This window comes from Lethenteron reissneri, chromosome 46, assembly GCF_015708825.2.
Source record: "Lethenteron reissneri isolate LAM-NWPU_2019-01 chromosome 46, ASM1570882v1, whole genome shotgun sequence".
Lineage (NCBI taxonomy): Eukaryota > Metazoa > Chordata > Hyperoartia > Petromyzontiformes > Petromyzontidae > Lethenteron > Lethenteron reissneri.
This window is the reverse complement of record NC_083824.1, coordinates 3,659,651-3,677,390: the sequence shown is the minus strand read 5'-3', so window position 1 is coordinate 3,677,390 and position 17,740 is coordinate 3,659,651. Positions and strand designations below refer to the sequence as shown.

At 45.3% G+C, this 17,740-nt stretch overlaps 1 protein-coding gene across 1 annotated transcript in view; it reads right to left on the bottom strand.

Annotated features, from left to right (window-relative positions):
* Nucleotides 1-17,740, bottom strand: part of LOC133354180 (disintegrin and metalloproteinase domain-containing protein 10-like) — a 56,170-nt gene that overhangs the window by 22,809 nt on the left and 15,621 nt on the right. The window contains exons 3-4 of the mRNA XM_061570819.1: nucleotides 9,218-9,336; nucleotides 2,634-2,792 (exon numbers count right to left, since the gene is read on the bottom strand). Coding sequence (XP_061426803.1) covers nucleotides 2,634-2,792; nucleotides 9,218-9,336 — 278 coding nt within the window. The remainder of the gene's footprint in view (nucleotides 1-2,633; nucleotides 2,793-9,217; nucleotides 9,337-17,740) is intronic.

Here is a 17,740-nt window from a genome sequence, read left to right as displayed (position 1 = left end):
ATCATGCATAATTGATCGTAAGTTGAATGTGGGGAACATAATGTGGGGGTATAGAAGTATGGTACAACAATAGTAGCCATTTAACAATTCACCGATTAAACTTTACTTGTACATCCGTGATACTTTGGCCAAATCGTGCGTCTCACAATGGATGGTTAATGATTTCAGTGAACCATGTTCATTATTTTCTCAAACACCTTTAGGCGAAAGACACCCAAAAGGAAGACGGCATAGGACGGAGAAAGACGTACCGAAACTTTACATACGGGCAAGTTCTGCGACTATAGACGCACACTAAAGTTGTAGCTAAATCATTCAGCACAACCATGAAATGGGATGTTTATGTCATCATAGTATGTCCATCAATTAGGAATGTGTGATTCACAGAGATGTAATGGGTCCAGCATTCTTTTACAAGGGAGAAATTCTCATAAAATACCCATGGTATTGGATGCGCTTGGACAAAACTGATGGTGATGGCGAGTTCGGTCTTTTTGTTTGCATCGAACTAACAACCGATTCTGTAAATAAGCCTTATACTCCAAAATTATAATCACCTTCACAATTACACCCCTAGCATATTAAGGCGATTTAAACATTGTATTGTGAGATTACCTCATTTGTGGAACTGTCTATAAAACATTCATAACATGGCCTTTGTCAATCCGCTGTTGGAAGGCCTCCCCACGCCGTGTCTGTCATAGCGGTTGGTCAACCATATTTCACTATGATGGTCCGTGTGGTACGGTGAAGTCAAAATCATGCTTTCTGTATTAAGTGTCTTCATCGGTTCATCTGTTTGTTAATTAGTGCGACCATCAGTTTGTCTATCTCCCAGTGAGTTCGTCCTTCTGCTTGTGTGTCCGAAGAAACATTGATAATCAAACCCACAGTCCAGAACAATTCTTTAAAATAAACACACATTAGGACAACCGCCACAATATTAAATTTAAATATGGCAACTGAGATTCTAATCTAAGTCAAACTGAATTAAGAGGCTAATTTTAGACTGCTATTTTTACAAACCGATTGCATCCCACACGCATGCTCCTGCTTGTTTGCATGTTGCCAGTTACTACACTTAGGAAAAAGCAAAAGGCTCAGCAAGAGGGAGCGGGTTAGTTTTGATCTGTACGTCCTCAAATTTATGACCGCCCCTCGCAGTACAGCGATATGAAAATCACATGGGAAGGAGACTGAAGTAAATCATAAAAATTCATAACTGGACTCAAACACCATGTCGCACATTCAAGTCCAAGGGGTGTACAACAACATTCTTATAAATAATTCCCAAATTCACAGGGGAACGCGCGATAGCTCTGCTGTGAAGTCACACATACCAGCAGCAGCACCAGCAGCATCATCAGTGCCAGTGTGACATTGATGCAAAGCAGGTTGGTGTCTAAAAACTTAATTTGAAGCTTTCGTGACTGCAGGAATTACTCTTTGGTTCTTTCGGTAAAGTCACGTAGAAAGTTATGTCTCTCTCTCTGCTTGTGTGTCTGTCTGTGTGTCTCTGTGTCTATGTTGTGTCTTTCTCTGTGTGTCTTTGTGATGTCTCTCTCTGCTTGTGTTTCTCTCTGTGTGTCTCCGTGTCTGTGTTTTGTCTCTCTCTCAAATTTAGTTCTACCCGATGACGATTGCTTGTGTTGCAATCGAAACGTCGTACTCTATTATTTAATTTATTTTCTTTCTACGTGACTTTACCGAAAGAGGTTGGTGTCTCTCCAGTCTCTGATGATAGCTCAGCCAAGAGGAAACAAGCACACAAAGTGCCATCGTTTTTTCCTCCAATTAATTATATTCTGATTGTTGTGCTAATAGCATCACGGGACAAATAATCCATTTGTAACTCTCACAGAGCAATGAGACTTTACCTGCTCGGGAACGACCCATGAAAGTGGATATCACAGAGCTCCCAACGAGATCCCTACAAATGACTGCTGGTTCACACAGTAAGGTGGCAGACTTATCCTACCCATCCTGACACCAAACCGTTTATCACATGCCAGTAAATTTAGCTGAATTAAGTGCAGATCCAATTTTAATGTAATAGCATTTATGTTTTATACAGGCGGCTGTCTGGATTCAAACCCAGGTTCTCAGTGATGTCAGCTCGGCGTCTGACATCTGAATCACTCAGCCAGTTTTTAAAAAAGAAACCAAAAGAACACGAGGGATTGTCTTTTTTTTTAAATAGGGAAGTCAAACGCAGTTTGTTTTGCGAGTTCTCAGAAAAGGCTGATGCTCTGTGCAACATTGTTTTGGTAAATACTGAGACTACAGAACTGACTGGAACAAACCCCACAACAAACGCTTGCCAAATTCTCTCTCCACCACACTCACCCCTCTCTATACAACGCTCATCACCTCTCTCTCCACCACGCTCACCCCTTTCTATGCAACGCTCACCACCTCTCTCCACCACATTCAACCCCTTCTTCCTTCACCACACTCATGTGATGGGCCATTCAAAACTAAACACGGAGTGTGGCAGACAAAGTAGGGAACACGCCTGACGAGCATTACTGTGGAGGAAGGTGGTGGTGGTAATCCGGCCATAGCTGCAGCAGACAGCCAGTTCGAACGGCGCAATAGCCGCAGCAGTGGCGGCCGTAGCGGTGGGCACCCACCGACATCGTCCTGGTGGTAGATGACGGAGTGGAAGGGCATGCTGCCGCGCGCCGCGTAGCGCTCCGACGGCTCCACGTGATAGGTGCCATGCCGCGTGCTGATGAAGCCCTCGAAGCGCCCGCTGTGCACGCTGCCGTAGCAGAACGAGTCGCTCTCTCCTGCGAGGTGGGGGGGGGAGCGGGGGGTGGGGGGCAGCAATGGCAGTGGGACGGGTGGGGGGGTGAGAGGGTAAAGGTCAGGGCGTCGGGGTCGGGGAAACGGGGGCAGCAGTGCCGCACGCTCGCGTACGTTCGCCGTCGCGTGGCCTGAGCGAGCCGGCATCGTTGCCGTGCGGGACAGAGGTTAAAGTTCAAGAGCACAAGTTTAAACCTGGCGTGGTGCCTCTCTCGAGGCTGTAGAACAACTACTGCTTTGCGGGGTTTTTAGTTCGCGCTCTCGTGTGTTTCTGGATTGTGCCAGCGTGTTTCAGTCCGCGTGCCGGAAGCTTCTTCAGTTCTGTTCCCACTACGGTCAGTTATGTTCCTGAAGAAGCCCCTGGCACATGCAGCGAAACGTCGGACACCGCGCCGAACAACACGCCAGTACGATCCGGGAACGCATCGAGAGAACTGTGCAGCATAAGCGCAGCACTATAGTCCTTGCCACATGAATGTGGAATCTCCACTGTGGCCGAGAGCCACCAAAGGAGGCTGAGGGCCATCCAATGCTCAGTGAAGCGTGGAGACAGTGGCCTTTTAACTTAAAAACAGAATCACATCGAGTGGACTAATGTTGCAGGAAATGTCTGTTTATATACTGAAAAAAGCCAATTGCCTAAAACCGAAGCCTAATCTGTATTATCTGAGCTGGAGCAGTGTTAACGATAACATATCCTCACAGAAACTTGAGACTGTTGCAGAGGAGTCTGAATAAAATGGGATGTTTGGCCAATTCCATAATCAAGGAGTGTTTGGGTGTGGCCAATTCCATTATGCGTTCGGGATTAAACAAAAGTACGAGGGGGACACCTACTGCTCATGCAAGGGGATGACACAGACACATTCACAAAGATGGATTCAAGAACCCTTTCGCTCTCCTGCCACCTCGTGGCCACCTCGCTTGAGCCAGTGATGCGCAGCCGGTGCAATTTGCAAACAAAGCTCCCTCCCTAAGCTCTCTAATGTGTGTTCAGGTTGATTCTGGGTTCTTGTTCGGCATGATATTTGACTTTCTTCACTCCATAGGCTGGGAGTTTCTTCCAATTGGGAGTTTTCGGAACCGAACCGTCCGTTTCCTGAAGAAACTCCCCAGACGTGGAGAAAAATCGTCCTTCATCTCACCCAGCGGCACGAGGAACGCAACCTGAAAACGCTCGTCGGAGAGCCGTCGAGCAGTGGCTCTCAACCACTGCTCTAAAAAAAAGAATTAGTTTTAGTTTAGTTATTTTGGATGCTGTACCCCCTTGTTGAATTGTTTCAAGCGGGGTACCCCCTCGCGTGACCCAACATGGTTTTGAGAAATAAATGTATGAAATAATGAACATCAATATTTTAACCGATTGTCCATTTTGTGAGGTATCTTAACGAGCTGCTAGCAACTGCAAGCGAATAAAACTAAATTCAACGGACGTTCTGCACGCATGACGTCACTTGTTAGCTGGTTACTCTTGAAAACCACATTGTTTACGATCAATGAGTTTAGAAAGGTATTTTATATCGCTCGTAGTTACCATACGGATTTAAATTCTATTGTAGTTATTTTATATTGGCAGATTCATACATAATTATTCACCAATGACTCATGTATGATATAATTTCACAACATTTATAAATCAACTCACGTACCCCCAGGGGTCCCCATACCCCAAGTTGAGAACCACTGCCGTAGACCAAAGATCCCCGTATATCCTATAACAGACTGTTGGGACAAGTGCTGTTAGCGAGCATCGATGAAGGCCGGCACACCACACGAGGGGGTGGGCGGCCAGCACCATGCCCGGACGTCTTTGTCTCCCTAGCGCCAATGTTTACACACCGCACCAGGTGCTCATTTGAGGCCAAGTCGACCTAGGGGAGACCAATGACCGGTTCCGATAATAGTCACTGGTGTTGGCCGTGAGCAGGAATCGAACTCGGGTCTCTTAGTTCATAGCTCAGCACGCTAACCGCTGCACCGCCACTCCCCGCACATACAGAAACACAGCCGTTGAGCACAACAGCTTTAACATGCGCAGGAAGAGCATCTTAAATTCTATTTGAATTCCCCACTTCACGGCTAATGGGGTCGTGCCCTCTTACTGCCGGGCGTGGAGGCGTCGCAACGCCGGTGGCAGTCGCTGGGGCGTGCGTGGGATGGGGGGACCTGCGGTACACGGCACCCCAAGGCCGCTGTAAATCTCACCGTGCTGCTACGTGAAAGAAAGATGCACCGAGCCACAACGGCGTTACTCTTTCTGGAGTGTGGAAACCAAAATAACCATCATCATAGTCATCATCATCGTCGTCATCATTGTCGTCAGTGTGAAATTCCACATTGATTATATTACTCAAGGTGCAACAATGGATCTGGTCGTCGATCAGCATTGAATTGTGTGCAAAAGAACCCGCAACGAGTTAGCACCTCCAGTGGCTGCCAGGACAATGCAATGTGCACTACAACAAACATACACAGATCCTTCAATCGTGAAAAATGATCGAGGTGCATACCGTATGTCGGTTGTAACAGGATTAAAATTAACCCTAATGGCTGCTACAAATGTTTCAAGTTATATAACCAAATCGTGAACGTGAATCGAGAAAATTTATTAAATTGTTTGGGTACGAGGGGGTGAATTGTTACGCCTCTAATGTTCACCAAAAGTGCCTGGCTGTAAGTGAAACTAATTGTAGAATAAAAGGCTGTGTTCCAAATCTGCTGTTATGAGAATTCGTATCATCAGCAGAGCTATGCTCATTGACAGGTTCCTTCCCTATAAACATCAGGCAGTTCACCAGCATTGCTTCAAGCACGCCCGACTTCGCTGGTGAGATCCTGAATGTCGAAACCGGTCAAGTGTGTGCTTGTCTTGAATCAATTCTGCTGAAATTACGGACTCCCAGAAGGCCGTGTTGGCTGATGGGATGTGTAAAAAAAATATTTTTGTGTAGAGGGACAGATATGTGAAGGTGTATTGTCTGCTTATTTTTTTTGGTTATTTTATTTTATTACACTGAAACTCTCCACAACTACAAAAAATATTATTTTGTGTTATGTTCAGAGCTGATTGGACAAGGTCCGACCCAACCCCTACTGTGAGCCTACCTTCTTATTAACACAAGCTTAAGTTGGATGGCCCAGCACAGATGCTCTTGCTGTGTATCTACAAGAGCTGTTTGTTTTTTGAGTGGCGTCTAAAGTAAAGTAATCTTCCTCGTAAACTTACACGGCCCTGCAAGACAAGCCGAGGCGGCTTATCACGAACGCTGCTTTGCGCGACCGGACAACTGGTGCCCACAGACTCGGAACGTATTTTGTTGTAAAAAAAAAAATCCGACGAAAATATTAGTCAACGGATTCTTCTCATTCAATTGATGATACTTACGAGTGGATGAAAATCACCAAGCATCACAATGACTATGCCTGTGACGAGATGAGCCCAACGAGTCTGAATGACAACGCAGAATGAGAAAATTTGGTGCGCTTAGGAAGACCAAACATTGGCTATCTATATTCATAAGCACACTTTTCACGAATTCGAGGATTGACAATGTCGAGGGCTGCTGGCCATGTCCAGAGGGCTTCAGAAAAGAGTTTGTGTCGCGTTACTGTTCCTCCTTTGTTGAAGGAGTGTAGACCACAGTGGTTTACTAACACATTCCTGCGGAGGGAGCTGGTAGGAACGTTGGGTTGCTCGGTCAATGGCCAGGGTCAACGGCGGAGGGGTGTATTCCGCAAATATGCCCGACTGTGAGGGCAGGCACAAGCCGGCCTGAGTAGGTTAAACGTTGAGTTTTGTAAGGGCACCACGGGGTGACCAGCCCCTCCCCACCCAGCCCCTCCCCACCCTCCCCACCCAGCCCCTCCCCATCCGCCCCACCCAGCCCCTCCCCACCCTCCCTCCCCACCCAGACCCTCCCCACCCTTCCCATTTTTGGATGCACGACGGACGGACACAATAATCCCCTGTGGACTGGTGGAACCACGAGGTTCCTACCAGTATAAGGGACTATAGTTTGGGTTTCATGGCCACAATCGCACTATTGTGGCTCGTCTTTAATGTTCCATTTCTTAAGGAGATGTGTTGATCGGCCTTGTGAGGATGTTCTTATGAGGTTAATGCCGAAGAGTATTTGACTAAAGGTTTGGCTGGATTAGACGACGAGACTAATCGAATAACATCCACAGTTTAAGAAGTGACTAACATTTCACAGGTTTGTCGTCTGGACGAAGACTGCGATAACAATTTCGAACACTGTGCAGACTGCATAGAACTATCGTCAACATCTATTAATTTAGATTCATTAAAAAAACTGAGACAAGAACACTTGTAATTAGAACATAACCGGGAGCAGCTCGTGGAATTGGCAGGAGACTGGCTGCAATATTTTATTTATAGAAGAAGACGTATCATGCCGTTTAAACACCCCGATTCTTGAACTGCGGCTGCGCTAAGAATATGAAAGTGACGGGAAATTGTAACGCGAAACAATCTCTTTGCACATGACCTGAACTTCTCTCTTGATACTGAAATCTTGGACCTCCTTCCACAAACGTTCGTTCCTCTTTTATCAACACAGCCACACACATTGCTCCTGCTGCTGCTGCTCCTCCTCCTCGCGTTTTTAACATCGGCATTCACACGATGACGTTGACAGCCATCCCACTCCACATATCGTTTACTCAGTGCATCCTTTCCACGGCGAGTCGGAACCGCGCTGGTCTAGTCCTGCTCCTGTTCCACATATCGGGCTTGGCCTAAGAACTCAAGACTCTCAAAGGAATACAAGTCGACTAAACAATGTGGATTTACACGACATCTAAATGCGACCGCATCTCAAGGCGATGCATAGAAACAGTGGGCGCATTTCATTTCATAGAGAGAGAGAGAGAAAAAATCAGTCATAGGCAGCGGATAAAGGTCTTTAGCCTGGACTAGCCAAATCCTGGATTTTATCAGGGCTGTTCGGATGTTACTTCTGAAAAGTGAAAAAAATTCCCAAGATGATCAAAGAGAACAAAAACATCTGAATCAAGGCAATTTTGGCAGCCTGCCCTAGGCCACAAATACAAGTCCCATGCACACCCAACAATCCAAATGTATGATCTGTTCCCACAAGGGAAATTGTTTAGCCCCATCTAAATATATTATCGGACACTCTGTGAAACACTCTATGCTACACTCTCCAAAATCTAATTAAAAACCACTTTGTCACTGTTCAATTAACAATTATTATAAGAGGTCAACGGGCAGTGGCATTTGCCAATTAAGGTGAGAACATGCATTGACTTGAACAACGAATAACAGCTCCTGATTAATTAGTGTCATTAACTACAAGTGCAATTATTCAAAGCACGCTGTCTCGCCCAATCAAAAAGCTACCCAGCCCCCCCCCACTCCAATCACCATCCACACACAGCATTTAGATGCCCTCTCGTGTCACCAACGAGGTGTTGCCTTCATATTTGCCAGTGCGGCGATGGCCATGCCTTTTTGTCATTATCGAAGCTTCAGTCTCATGCGGGACAGCCCAGGACATAAAACCCACGTGGGCAGCTGCTCGATAAGGGCTGCTCGTTTTGCTCCTTCGTTTAACCGCAGCTGGCCGTAGCTAGACTGGTTTCTCGGGCGTGATGGCAAGTGGCGGCGAGTTGAAGCCCTCAACACGGCCACCAACGACTGCACGCAAGAAAACCAAAATGTATAAAATTTGGTGCTGCATGTAATTTAGCTGAAGTCAAGATCTGAGAATGAAAAATATTTACTTGACTGTCATGCACCAAACATTACTTACTATGACAGGGTAGATGGGGAATTGCTGCGTTAGGACGTGTGAACTCAAGCTCACTTAAAGGGATCTCAAAAGTAGTTTTGTGATATCTGCTTCCGTGGGCCGTTCTCAAACACCAAGGGTTGCACTGGCTCTGAATGGATACCTCGCTTGATGAAACGACAGCACGATAGCGCGACTAGGATGCAACTAGGAGAGCAGACAAAAACACCAAAAAGAAAAAGCATGCATATGCGTGGATTCTGCAAAACTTTTAAACATGCGTCCTTGGAAGTGTGTGATGTCCCATAACATCATACATCATCGTCTTTGGCGACGGACAAGGCTTGTATGTATGTTGAACTTCGTTCGCACCGTACGTAGCCAACCGTGCTTACCCATAAGGTGCCGTTTGAACCACCAAATTTTGGGCAACCCTTCTGTAAATTTGTCCGGCTTTCTATCGGGCGAGTCCCGAATAGCAAAGCAAGTGTCAACTAAACTTCCGTGCGTATTCGATCACCTTCACAAGAGTTATCGTGACCTTCTCACACAGGCTATAGACAAAGGACAGGCAATGGACGGTGACATTGCCGTTGCCACCGCCACCACCACGGGGATGTGGGGGGGAGCCGCACCGTGGAGTTTCCCGGCGTAGATGTGCGACGTGTCGTCGTGCCGCTCGCCCGTCGGCAGCTCCACGAAGAAGTCGTCCGAGAAGATCGACGCGTCCCGCTTCATGCGCAAGTTGAACTGCCTGCTCCGCCACGGGGGTTGAGATACATGCGAAGATAAAGAGAACAATTCCACCTTATAAGCCTTTGCAGACCGGCGGGGCAAGTGCTGCTTGCGAGTGGCACCTTTGAAGGTCGATACGGCACACGAGGGGGTGGGGAATGGCTAGCATCACGCCTGGCTGCCTTTGTCTCCCCCAGTGCTGATGTTTTCTACACACTGCACGAGGTAGACATTTAAGGCTGAGTCGACCTAGGGGAGGCCCAGGACCGATTCAAATATTCACCGTTGTTGTTGGTCGGGAGCGTGAATCGAAATCAGGTCGTTGGGTTTGTAGTACGGTGCGCTAACCAATATACCACCACTACCCACATGCACACGCACGCAGACACACGCACATACGGGCAAGCGAAGGTGGAAAATATGCACACACGCATGCGTACAAACATGCAAACGCACGTGTGAGTGTACACATACATGGTCATGCAAACACACACATGCATAAACGCACATGCAAGACACAAACACATTTAGACACGCACACATGCACAGATGCACACATGCAGTCACACGCATGTAGAGATGCAGACATGGACACGCACGCACAAGGACACACACAGAGACAAACAGGCGGACAGACCATCACACATTAATGGTTACATCAGAACAAACGATTTTCATAATTGTTTCCATTTGGTGCTCTTGAACAAAACAGTGCATCACCATGTGCCAGACATCTGCTTTTGGAGGATGACATCACAGAACTATTTCCAAGATCCCTTAAATTGCCTCTTATCATACTCTCTCCCTCGCCCTGCTTTGTAAATGTTCGTTGCGTGGTAGTCAGGCATGTATTTTTAATTGTCAGAGCTAGAACACGCCAAATTAACGTGGCTGAGTGGTAGCGCGTTCGCCGCTTATTGCAAAGATTTGTGGTTCGATTCTAGCGGCCACCGTGAATAATACTGCGGGAAAAATAATCTCTAAAATACTATGCGTCCTACTGCTTCACAGCTGCGTTAAAAATCACCGTGACGTAATTCGCACGAGTGGTGTCCCGGCGTCCCACTCCAAATAAAAAAAAAATACCCAAAAATTACTCAATTGGTGGCGAGATGTCACCTTCCTCGCCAGGTATACAGGAGGTCGTGGGTTCGATCCCGACCCCGACGGTTATATATTTGGAGTTTGCATTTTTTCTCCGTGGACACAAGTATTTTTCTCCGGGTCCTCCTGTTTTTCCCTCTACATTTAGAAACATGCATTCAGATTATTTAGCTGTTATAAATTTACACATAAGCCACTTTGTTGAGCTATCATTGGTGGCCAGGTTGCTTCTGAAAAAGAGCCAGAAAGCTTCGTGTGTTTTACCTGTTAAATAAAAAATAGTTCAGTTTACATTGCAATCGTCGGCCCTCAATGCAAAAACTTGGCAGGACCCTAACAAACAGTCTTGAGACTCACCATTGGAACCTCATTTGCCAGTAAAAAAATATGATAATTGGTTTTTTACCCTTTTATCTGGCAACAAAACTGACACCTTTTTTACGAGCAGTCATATTTGCATAGATCACAATACCTACAGTCATAATGCAAAAAAAAACATAACTCTGATAATCAGTTTAACACGTAGGCTTTCGCGACCAATGTTATTCATAATCAACGTTTTTGGGTTTAGATCGCGTTATTTATAAATGTGTCGTAACCCTCCACCACCCGACACGGCCAATCAGTAAAAATGTGTCACGTTGACAAAGACAAATAGTTCACTGCTTTAGCCCACCGGTGTGTTGAAGCCACAACATTTACAATTTGAGTACGACGTTTCGCTGGTAATTGCAACCAGCATCATCGGGCAATTCGCCAGAATAGTGAGGCTCTGCTGTCTCCCGTTCTTATATAGAGCAGCAGCAGGGTGACGTCATCATTAACTCATCAACTCATCAGGTGCAAAGATTCAAGGGGGGAGTGATTGTAATTATATACTAGATTAGTAATCAGGCTATTGTTACGATGCGAGTTGTAGATTAGTAATCATTTGGAATGTGTTTTATTGTGATTATGCTACATTAGTAATCAGTTAGTGGTTGTTTCCCTTATAAGGAATTGTAATGTATCTTATTTAATAATACGCTTCCAGGCCGCACTAAGCCTGTAGCTGTCTGAGCGATTAAAGTTATTTCTGTTTCTCTCAATTTCAATCGATTCTCTAATTAGTCTTTGCCAGTAGTAACTAGTTTTACACAACACTTCCACGTTGTCAAAATCAATTCAGTGTCCCTGTTGGCATGCATGTTCTGCTACTGCCGACAGTTGTGTTTGTGATAGTTTAATATTTCTCTGGTGTTCTTTTAGTCTTACACTAACGTTACGCCCTGTCTGTCCAATATAGCATCTGCCACATACACAATTAATCCGATATACACCTTCTGTTGATAATTTAGGTAATTCGTCTTTAGTGCACGTTACTAGTTGTTGAATTTTGTGTACTGTACCAAATCTTACTGTAATGTTTTGCTTTTGCAAAACACGGGCTAATTTATCAGTTACTCCTGAGATAAATGGTATTTTTATTGTTTTAATAATCTGATCGCTTTCAGCAGTGTTGCTTTGCGATCATGATTTGGCTTTTAGTGCTCCGTTAATTTGAACATTATTGTAGCCATTCTGTCTTAGTGCTTCTTTAACATGTTTAATCTCTCTCACTAGACTTTCACCATCTGACACTGTTTTAGCCCGATGTATGAGCGTCTTGATAAGAGAGGATTTCTGAGCTGGGTGATGATGCGAATCTGCATTCAGATAGGCATCAGTGTGCGTTTGCTTTCTGTAAACGCTGTGTGTTATTTTACCGTTTGGGCCGTGCCCAATAACATATTTTACCGTTTGGGCCGTGCCCAATAACACACAGCGTTTACAGAAAGCAAACGCACACTGATGCCTATCTGAATGCAGATTCGCATCATCACCCAGCTCAGAAATCCTCTCTTATCAAGACGCTCATACATCGGGCTAAAACAGTGTCAGATGGTGAAAGTCTAGTGAGAGAGATTAAACATGTTAAAGAAGCACTAAGACAGAATGGCTACAATAATGCTCAAATTAACAGAGCACTAAAAGCCAAATCACGATCGCAAAGCAACACTGCTGAAAGCGATCAGATTATTAAAACAATAAAAATACATTTATCTCAGGAGTAACTGATAAATTAGCCCGTGTTTTGCAAAAGCAAAACATTACAGTAAGATTTGGTACAGTACACAAAATTCAACAACTAGTAACGTGCACTAAAGACGAATTACCTAAATTATCAACAGAAGGTGTATATCGGATTAATTGTGTATGTGGCAGATGCTATATTGGACAGACAGGGCGTAACGTTAGTGTAAGACTAAAAGAACACCAGAGAAATATTAAACTATCACAAACACAACTGTCGGCAGTAGCAGAACATGCATGCCAACAGGGACACTGAATTGATTTTGACAACGTGGAAGTGTTGTGTAAAACTAGTTACTACTGGCAAAGACTAATTAGAGAATCGATTGAAATTGAGAGAAACAGAAATAACTTTAATCGCTCAGACAGCTACAGGCTTAGTGCGGCCTGGAAGCGTATTATTAAATAAGATACATTACAATTCCTTATAAGGGAAACAACCACTAACTGATTACTAATGTAGCATAATCACAATAAAACACATTCCAAATGATTACTAATCTACAACTCGCATCGTAACAATAGCCTGATTACTAATCTAGTATATAATTACAATCACTCCCCCCTTGAATCTTTGCACCTGATGAGTTGATGAGTTAATGATGACGTCACCCTGCTGCTGCTCTATATAAGAACGGGAGACAGCAGAGCCTCACCATTCTGGCGAATTGCCCGATGATGCTGGTTGCAATTACCAGCGAAACGTCGTACTCAAATTGTAAATGTTGTGGCTTCAACACACCGGTGGGCTAAAGCAGTGAACTATTTGTCTTTGTCAACGTGACACATTTTTACTGATTGGCCGTGTCGGGTGGTGGAGGGTTACGACACATTTATAAATAACGCGATCTAAACCCAAAAACGTTGATTATGAATAACTCTGATAATGTCTGCACTGTCCTTGAAGGTGATTGGTCCACACCCGAGACAGCTTTCCTTAGAGCCTAGTCTCACATGGGTTGGACCAGATGACGCCAAAAGGCACACAACTCAAAGACAATGCACCATCAGAGTATGAGAGCTCGGGGTAAGCATTTACACCATTGGTACCTCATTTGCCAGTAAAAAATATGATAATTGGCTTTTTACCCTTTTATTGGCAACAAAACTGACACCTTTTTTACGAGGAGTCATGTTTGCATAGACCACAATACCTGCAGTCATAATGCAAAAGGACAGTGCAGACATCAGAATTATGTTTTTTTTTGCATTATGAATACAGGTATTGTGGTCTATGCAAACATGACTCCTCGTAAACAAGGTGTCAGTTTTGTTGATAAAAGGGTAAAAAACCAATTATCAGTCTTGAGACTCATTGAGGCTTTCCTGGATTAAAAAAGTGGAATAAATGGGAAAATAAAAAAGTACACTGATTATTTAATCGTGCAATTACTTGTGACAGGGCTTAGACCGTCGGCTCACTACACTTCAGACTTGCGGTTGAAAGCTGCACTCAGTGGTTACATTTTTTTCAGCGATTACCAACTCGGCACCCAGGGGGATTCCGAACAAACCAGCTACCTCTACCTGTTAACCTCTCTCTCCTTTCACTCTCACACAGAGCAAAGGTTCTCACTGATCGATGATGCAGGGCAAAGGCCGGCATTAAGAGACATGGGGTTGTAGTAATTGCTTGCACGGGTATTTACTTTCCCTTGCTCGGTAGGGCTCAGGGTAAGAATGAATGAGCGGGGGGCGGCCCGAACTGTGACGGCACTGCGTGTGCAGTGATTCATCGAGTTGGCTGGAACTTACGCTCACGATGTGTGCATAGAATCATGCGTGTGAGAATCTATACATGACGATTTTTTTTAGCAAATTATATGCATGCTACGGTGCGCTGATGTAACCGTTTTTGCAAAAGCAAAGACAAAAATTGTGTTAAAAACAGAGAAACAATGCAAACGAGATGCTAATACTGAGATAAAAAAATTCTAAATTCTTGAATGGACTCCAAATCGTGACAATTAATCGATTGGCTGTGGAGGAGTTAATCATTATATGCCTAGTGGACATCATATCAGTAACACACACAGCTCCTGATTGCACATGCTCCAACAATGAAAACATTATCCCTGTAATCATAATCATCATCGCTTTGTGGTGGCTAAAACAAGGATCGTGGGTCAGGACTTGATACTTTCCTGTGCTGCTGATGCACCGAAACTGATGCTGTCCGTAGGGGACCACAGAATAACAAAACTTGCAGGGAAGGCCTGGAATCGGATCATTAGCTCCCCTCACAGTTGTATGCCTTTGGACCCTAACTTCAGCACCCCTATTACGAACCCAAGGCAGAGCCCAAAGACCTAAAAAACCAGCGCTGGTTGGAGGGTCTATAAATTGTCTCCCCAATGGCCGGGATTTTGGCTCTCGGTTCAGTCAAGGAATTCGCATGTCCAACTGTGAGGCGGCCTTAATGCCTTAAACAAGTTAGTTGAGGGATGTTTAACAAAACATGAATTTAAATAAAACCAAAACACTGCAGACTCCACCGATTATTGCAAACGGACTTAATGTGCAAGAAGAAAATGGCGCACACACAAATAGTAATAAAATTATAAGGGATAATAAGAACGTATAATAGTAATAATAAGAACGTTATAAGAACGTTATTATTAATATTAAGAAGAATGTAAGCTACGCGGCGGGCAGTGGCGGCGTCGGGCGAGGGGGAGCGGAGATGATGGGCGACGCTCGCGCAGCTGACGGGACTAACGAGCTCGGGGGCCATTAGCCGGGGTGCGAAGACTCGCGCAGTCGTTACGTCAAGCTGGCACCATGACTGTTTGCCACTATTTTTACCGCGTACGCTCAAGCGCCCGTGAGCTCCATCGAAAAGCTCGGCCCAAACGTGGCACTTGCAGAGAGAAGGTCGGGCTCGCTGAATTGCATGTCGGCCACATCACCTTTGCATGGTCACGTGCCACCTTTAACACTGCATTTGAGCTCCAATTACCTTCATTTAATTACATATCAAAAATGCTTACGCGGAATTTCTCCAATGACACACAGTGCACGTGTGCCACTATATAGAGTGCGTAGCGTTGATGGGGATAGTGGCTTAGCAGGCAATAGAACCCTGTGCTCTCAGGAGTGAGGACCTGAGTTCATATCCTGGCCAGGGCCCATTCATCATCCTCATCATGATCACCATCCGCATGAGTTTCCCCTGGGTTCTCTTGTTTCCTTCAATCCCAACAAAACTAAAATCTACAATTCAATTGAGATTACACACGGTCAGCAACATCGCCACCAACGGCAAAAAATTTGCAGAATCCTCCTGAAAAATATTCTTCAGACTCAGTACGGCTTTCCTGGTTAAAAAAGTGTACATTTACAGGATAACAAAAGAAAATCTGTCATGATTGTCAACATCATTGTCTTTTCTATCACCAATGTCATCATCATGCCATCAGAGTTGTAGAAATGTAGGAAGGTAAAAACCACTTCTTGGTTCTTTCGGTAAAGTCGCGTAGAATGGAAATAATAAAATAATAAAAATAAAACATAATAAAATAATTCTCACGACGTTTCGGCCACAACGCAAGCAGCCATCCTCAGGTGAAGAACAGGTCTGTCGAGAAGACAGAGTCCATTCAGACTCTGAAAGATGAATCCCTGCAGTCACGAAAGCTTTAAATCGAAAGGTAAAAACAACTTTGCGATGCAAAATCAATTGGTGAGGAGCCACCACTCACAATTGATCGAGGAGACACCGACTTGCATCACTGTTTTACTTTTCATTTACAATCAAGCATTAAAAACCAGGCTCTATACCCTTGCTTAGCTTCTCATATCTAAACGAGACCGCGCGTACTCTGGCCAATGCCACCAGATACAAGAACATGTGGCTGCTCCTGCCTGTCTACAAACAAAACTCCTGGCCACTGGCTCTCTGGGCCCTCTGGTTTTCCCCTCCACATTTAGAATCAACATGCGTTTACAGTATTTGGCTGCTATACATTTCCACGTGATAGGTCACCTCGTTGAGCTATCATTTGTGGCCAGGTGACATTTGAGAAAGAGCTACATAGCTCAGTGGACCTTACCTGGTAAAATAAAAAAATATTTTCGTGTCCAATTTCACTGCAACGGGAAGTGTCACGCCCGGATTTGTGTGCACAAGCGTCCAAAGGTAAAACACCCACCAGACACACCCCTCGCTTACATCACAGCCATGATGGGGGTTTTGACTCGCATGTGCAAACACAAAGATCCCCCATGTAGCTAATATAAACTGTGTGTGTGCAAGGCAAGTGCTGTTCGCAAGCACCCTATTTAGACAGGCACGCAAACACCACAAAGACGAACATCACTCTATAGCCATGCAGACTGGTGCTGGGGCAAGTGCTGTTAGCGAGCACCGATTAATGCCAGCACGGCGCACGAGGTCATGGGCAGTACCACGCCTGGCCACCTTTCGTCTCCCCAATGCTGATGCTTACACATCCCACCAGGTACTGATTTAACGCCGAGTTGACCTTGGGGAAGCCTACAACCAGATGAAATGATCACTAAGTATTGATGTTAGCCATGGCCCAGAATTGAACTCCGGGTTCCAGGTTCGTAGGACACTACGAACACTACGAAGGACACTACGAACACTACGAAGGACACTACGAACCACTCCCCATGCAACAACTGCCATTCGCCACTAAGTGGCGGTGACGTCACCTCAATGCTTGTGCCAGGCTAGGTGCACCTTGAAGCCACGTGAAGCTAGGAAAGCTCGCCAACAGGTCATGGGACAGACCCAGTTATTATGGGTTAACTGAATGAGATCACTGTGCTCCCTACTATGCCCCCTATTATGCCAACTTGCTGTATTTTATCCACCTGGAACTCGCCCCATTGTTGTGAGTGTCCCTCCTCCACCCTCTCTGTTGTTGTTCGGAGGGTGCCTGCCTCCAACTGTGTAGGAGCGTCCTTCACGAGCCTTCTCCACTGAAGCTGATCAAGTACAGTCAGCAGCAAGTCAAATCAGCTCCACATCCTCCTGTACCACATCAGCCCATCTATCTGTTCACTAGCCCATGCCACACCCATGTATCCCCCTCTATTGGGCAAAACAGAAGCTGCTTAGGCATGTAGTGGCTGGGTATGCGGGCTTCATGACTCAGCCTATGCAACCTCACCTCCGGAGGGCCTCACTGTAAGCTTATCACACAGAATCAGTCTGGTTAAACCAAGGATGGATCGTAGGC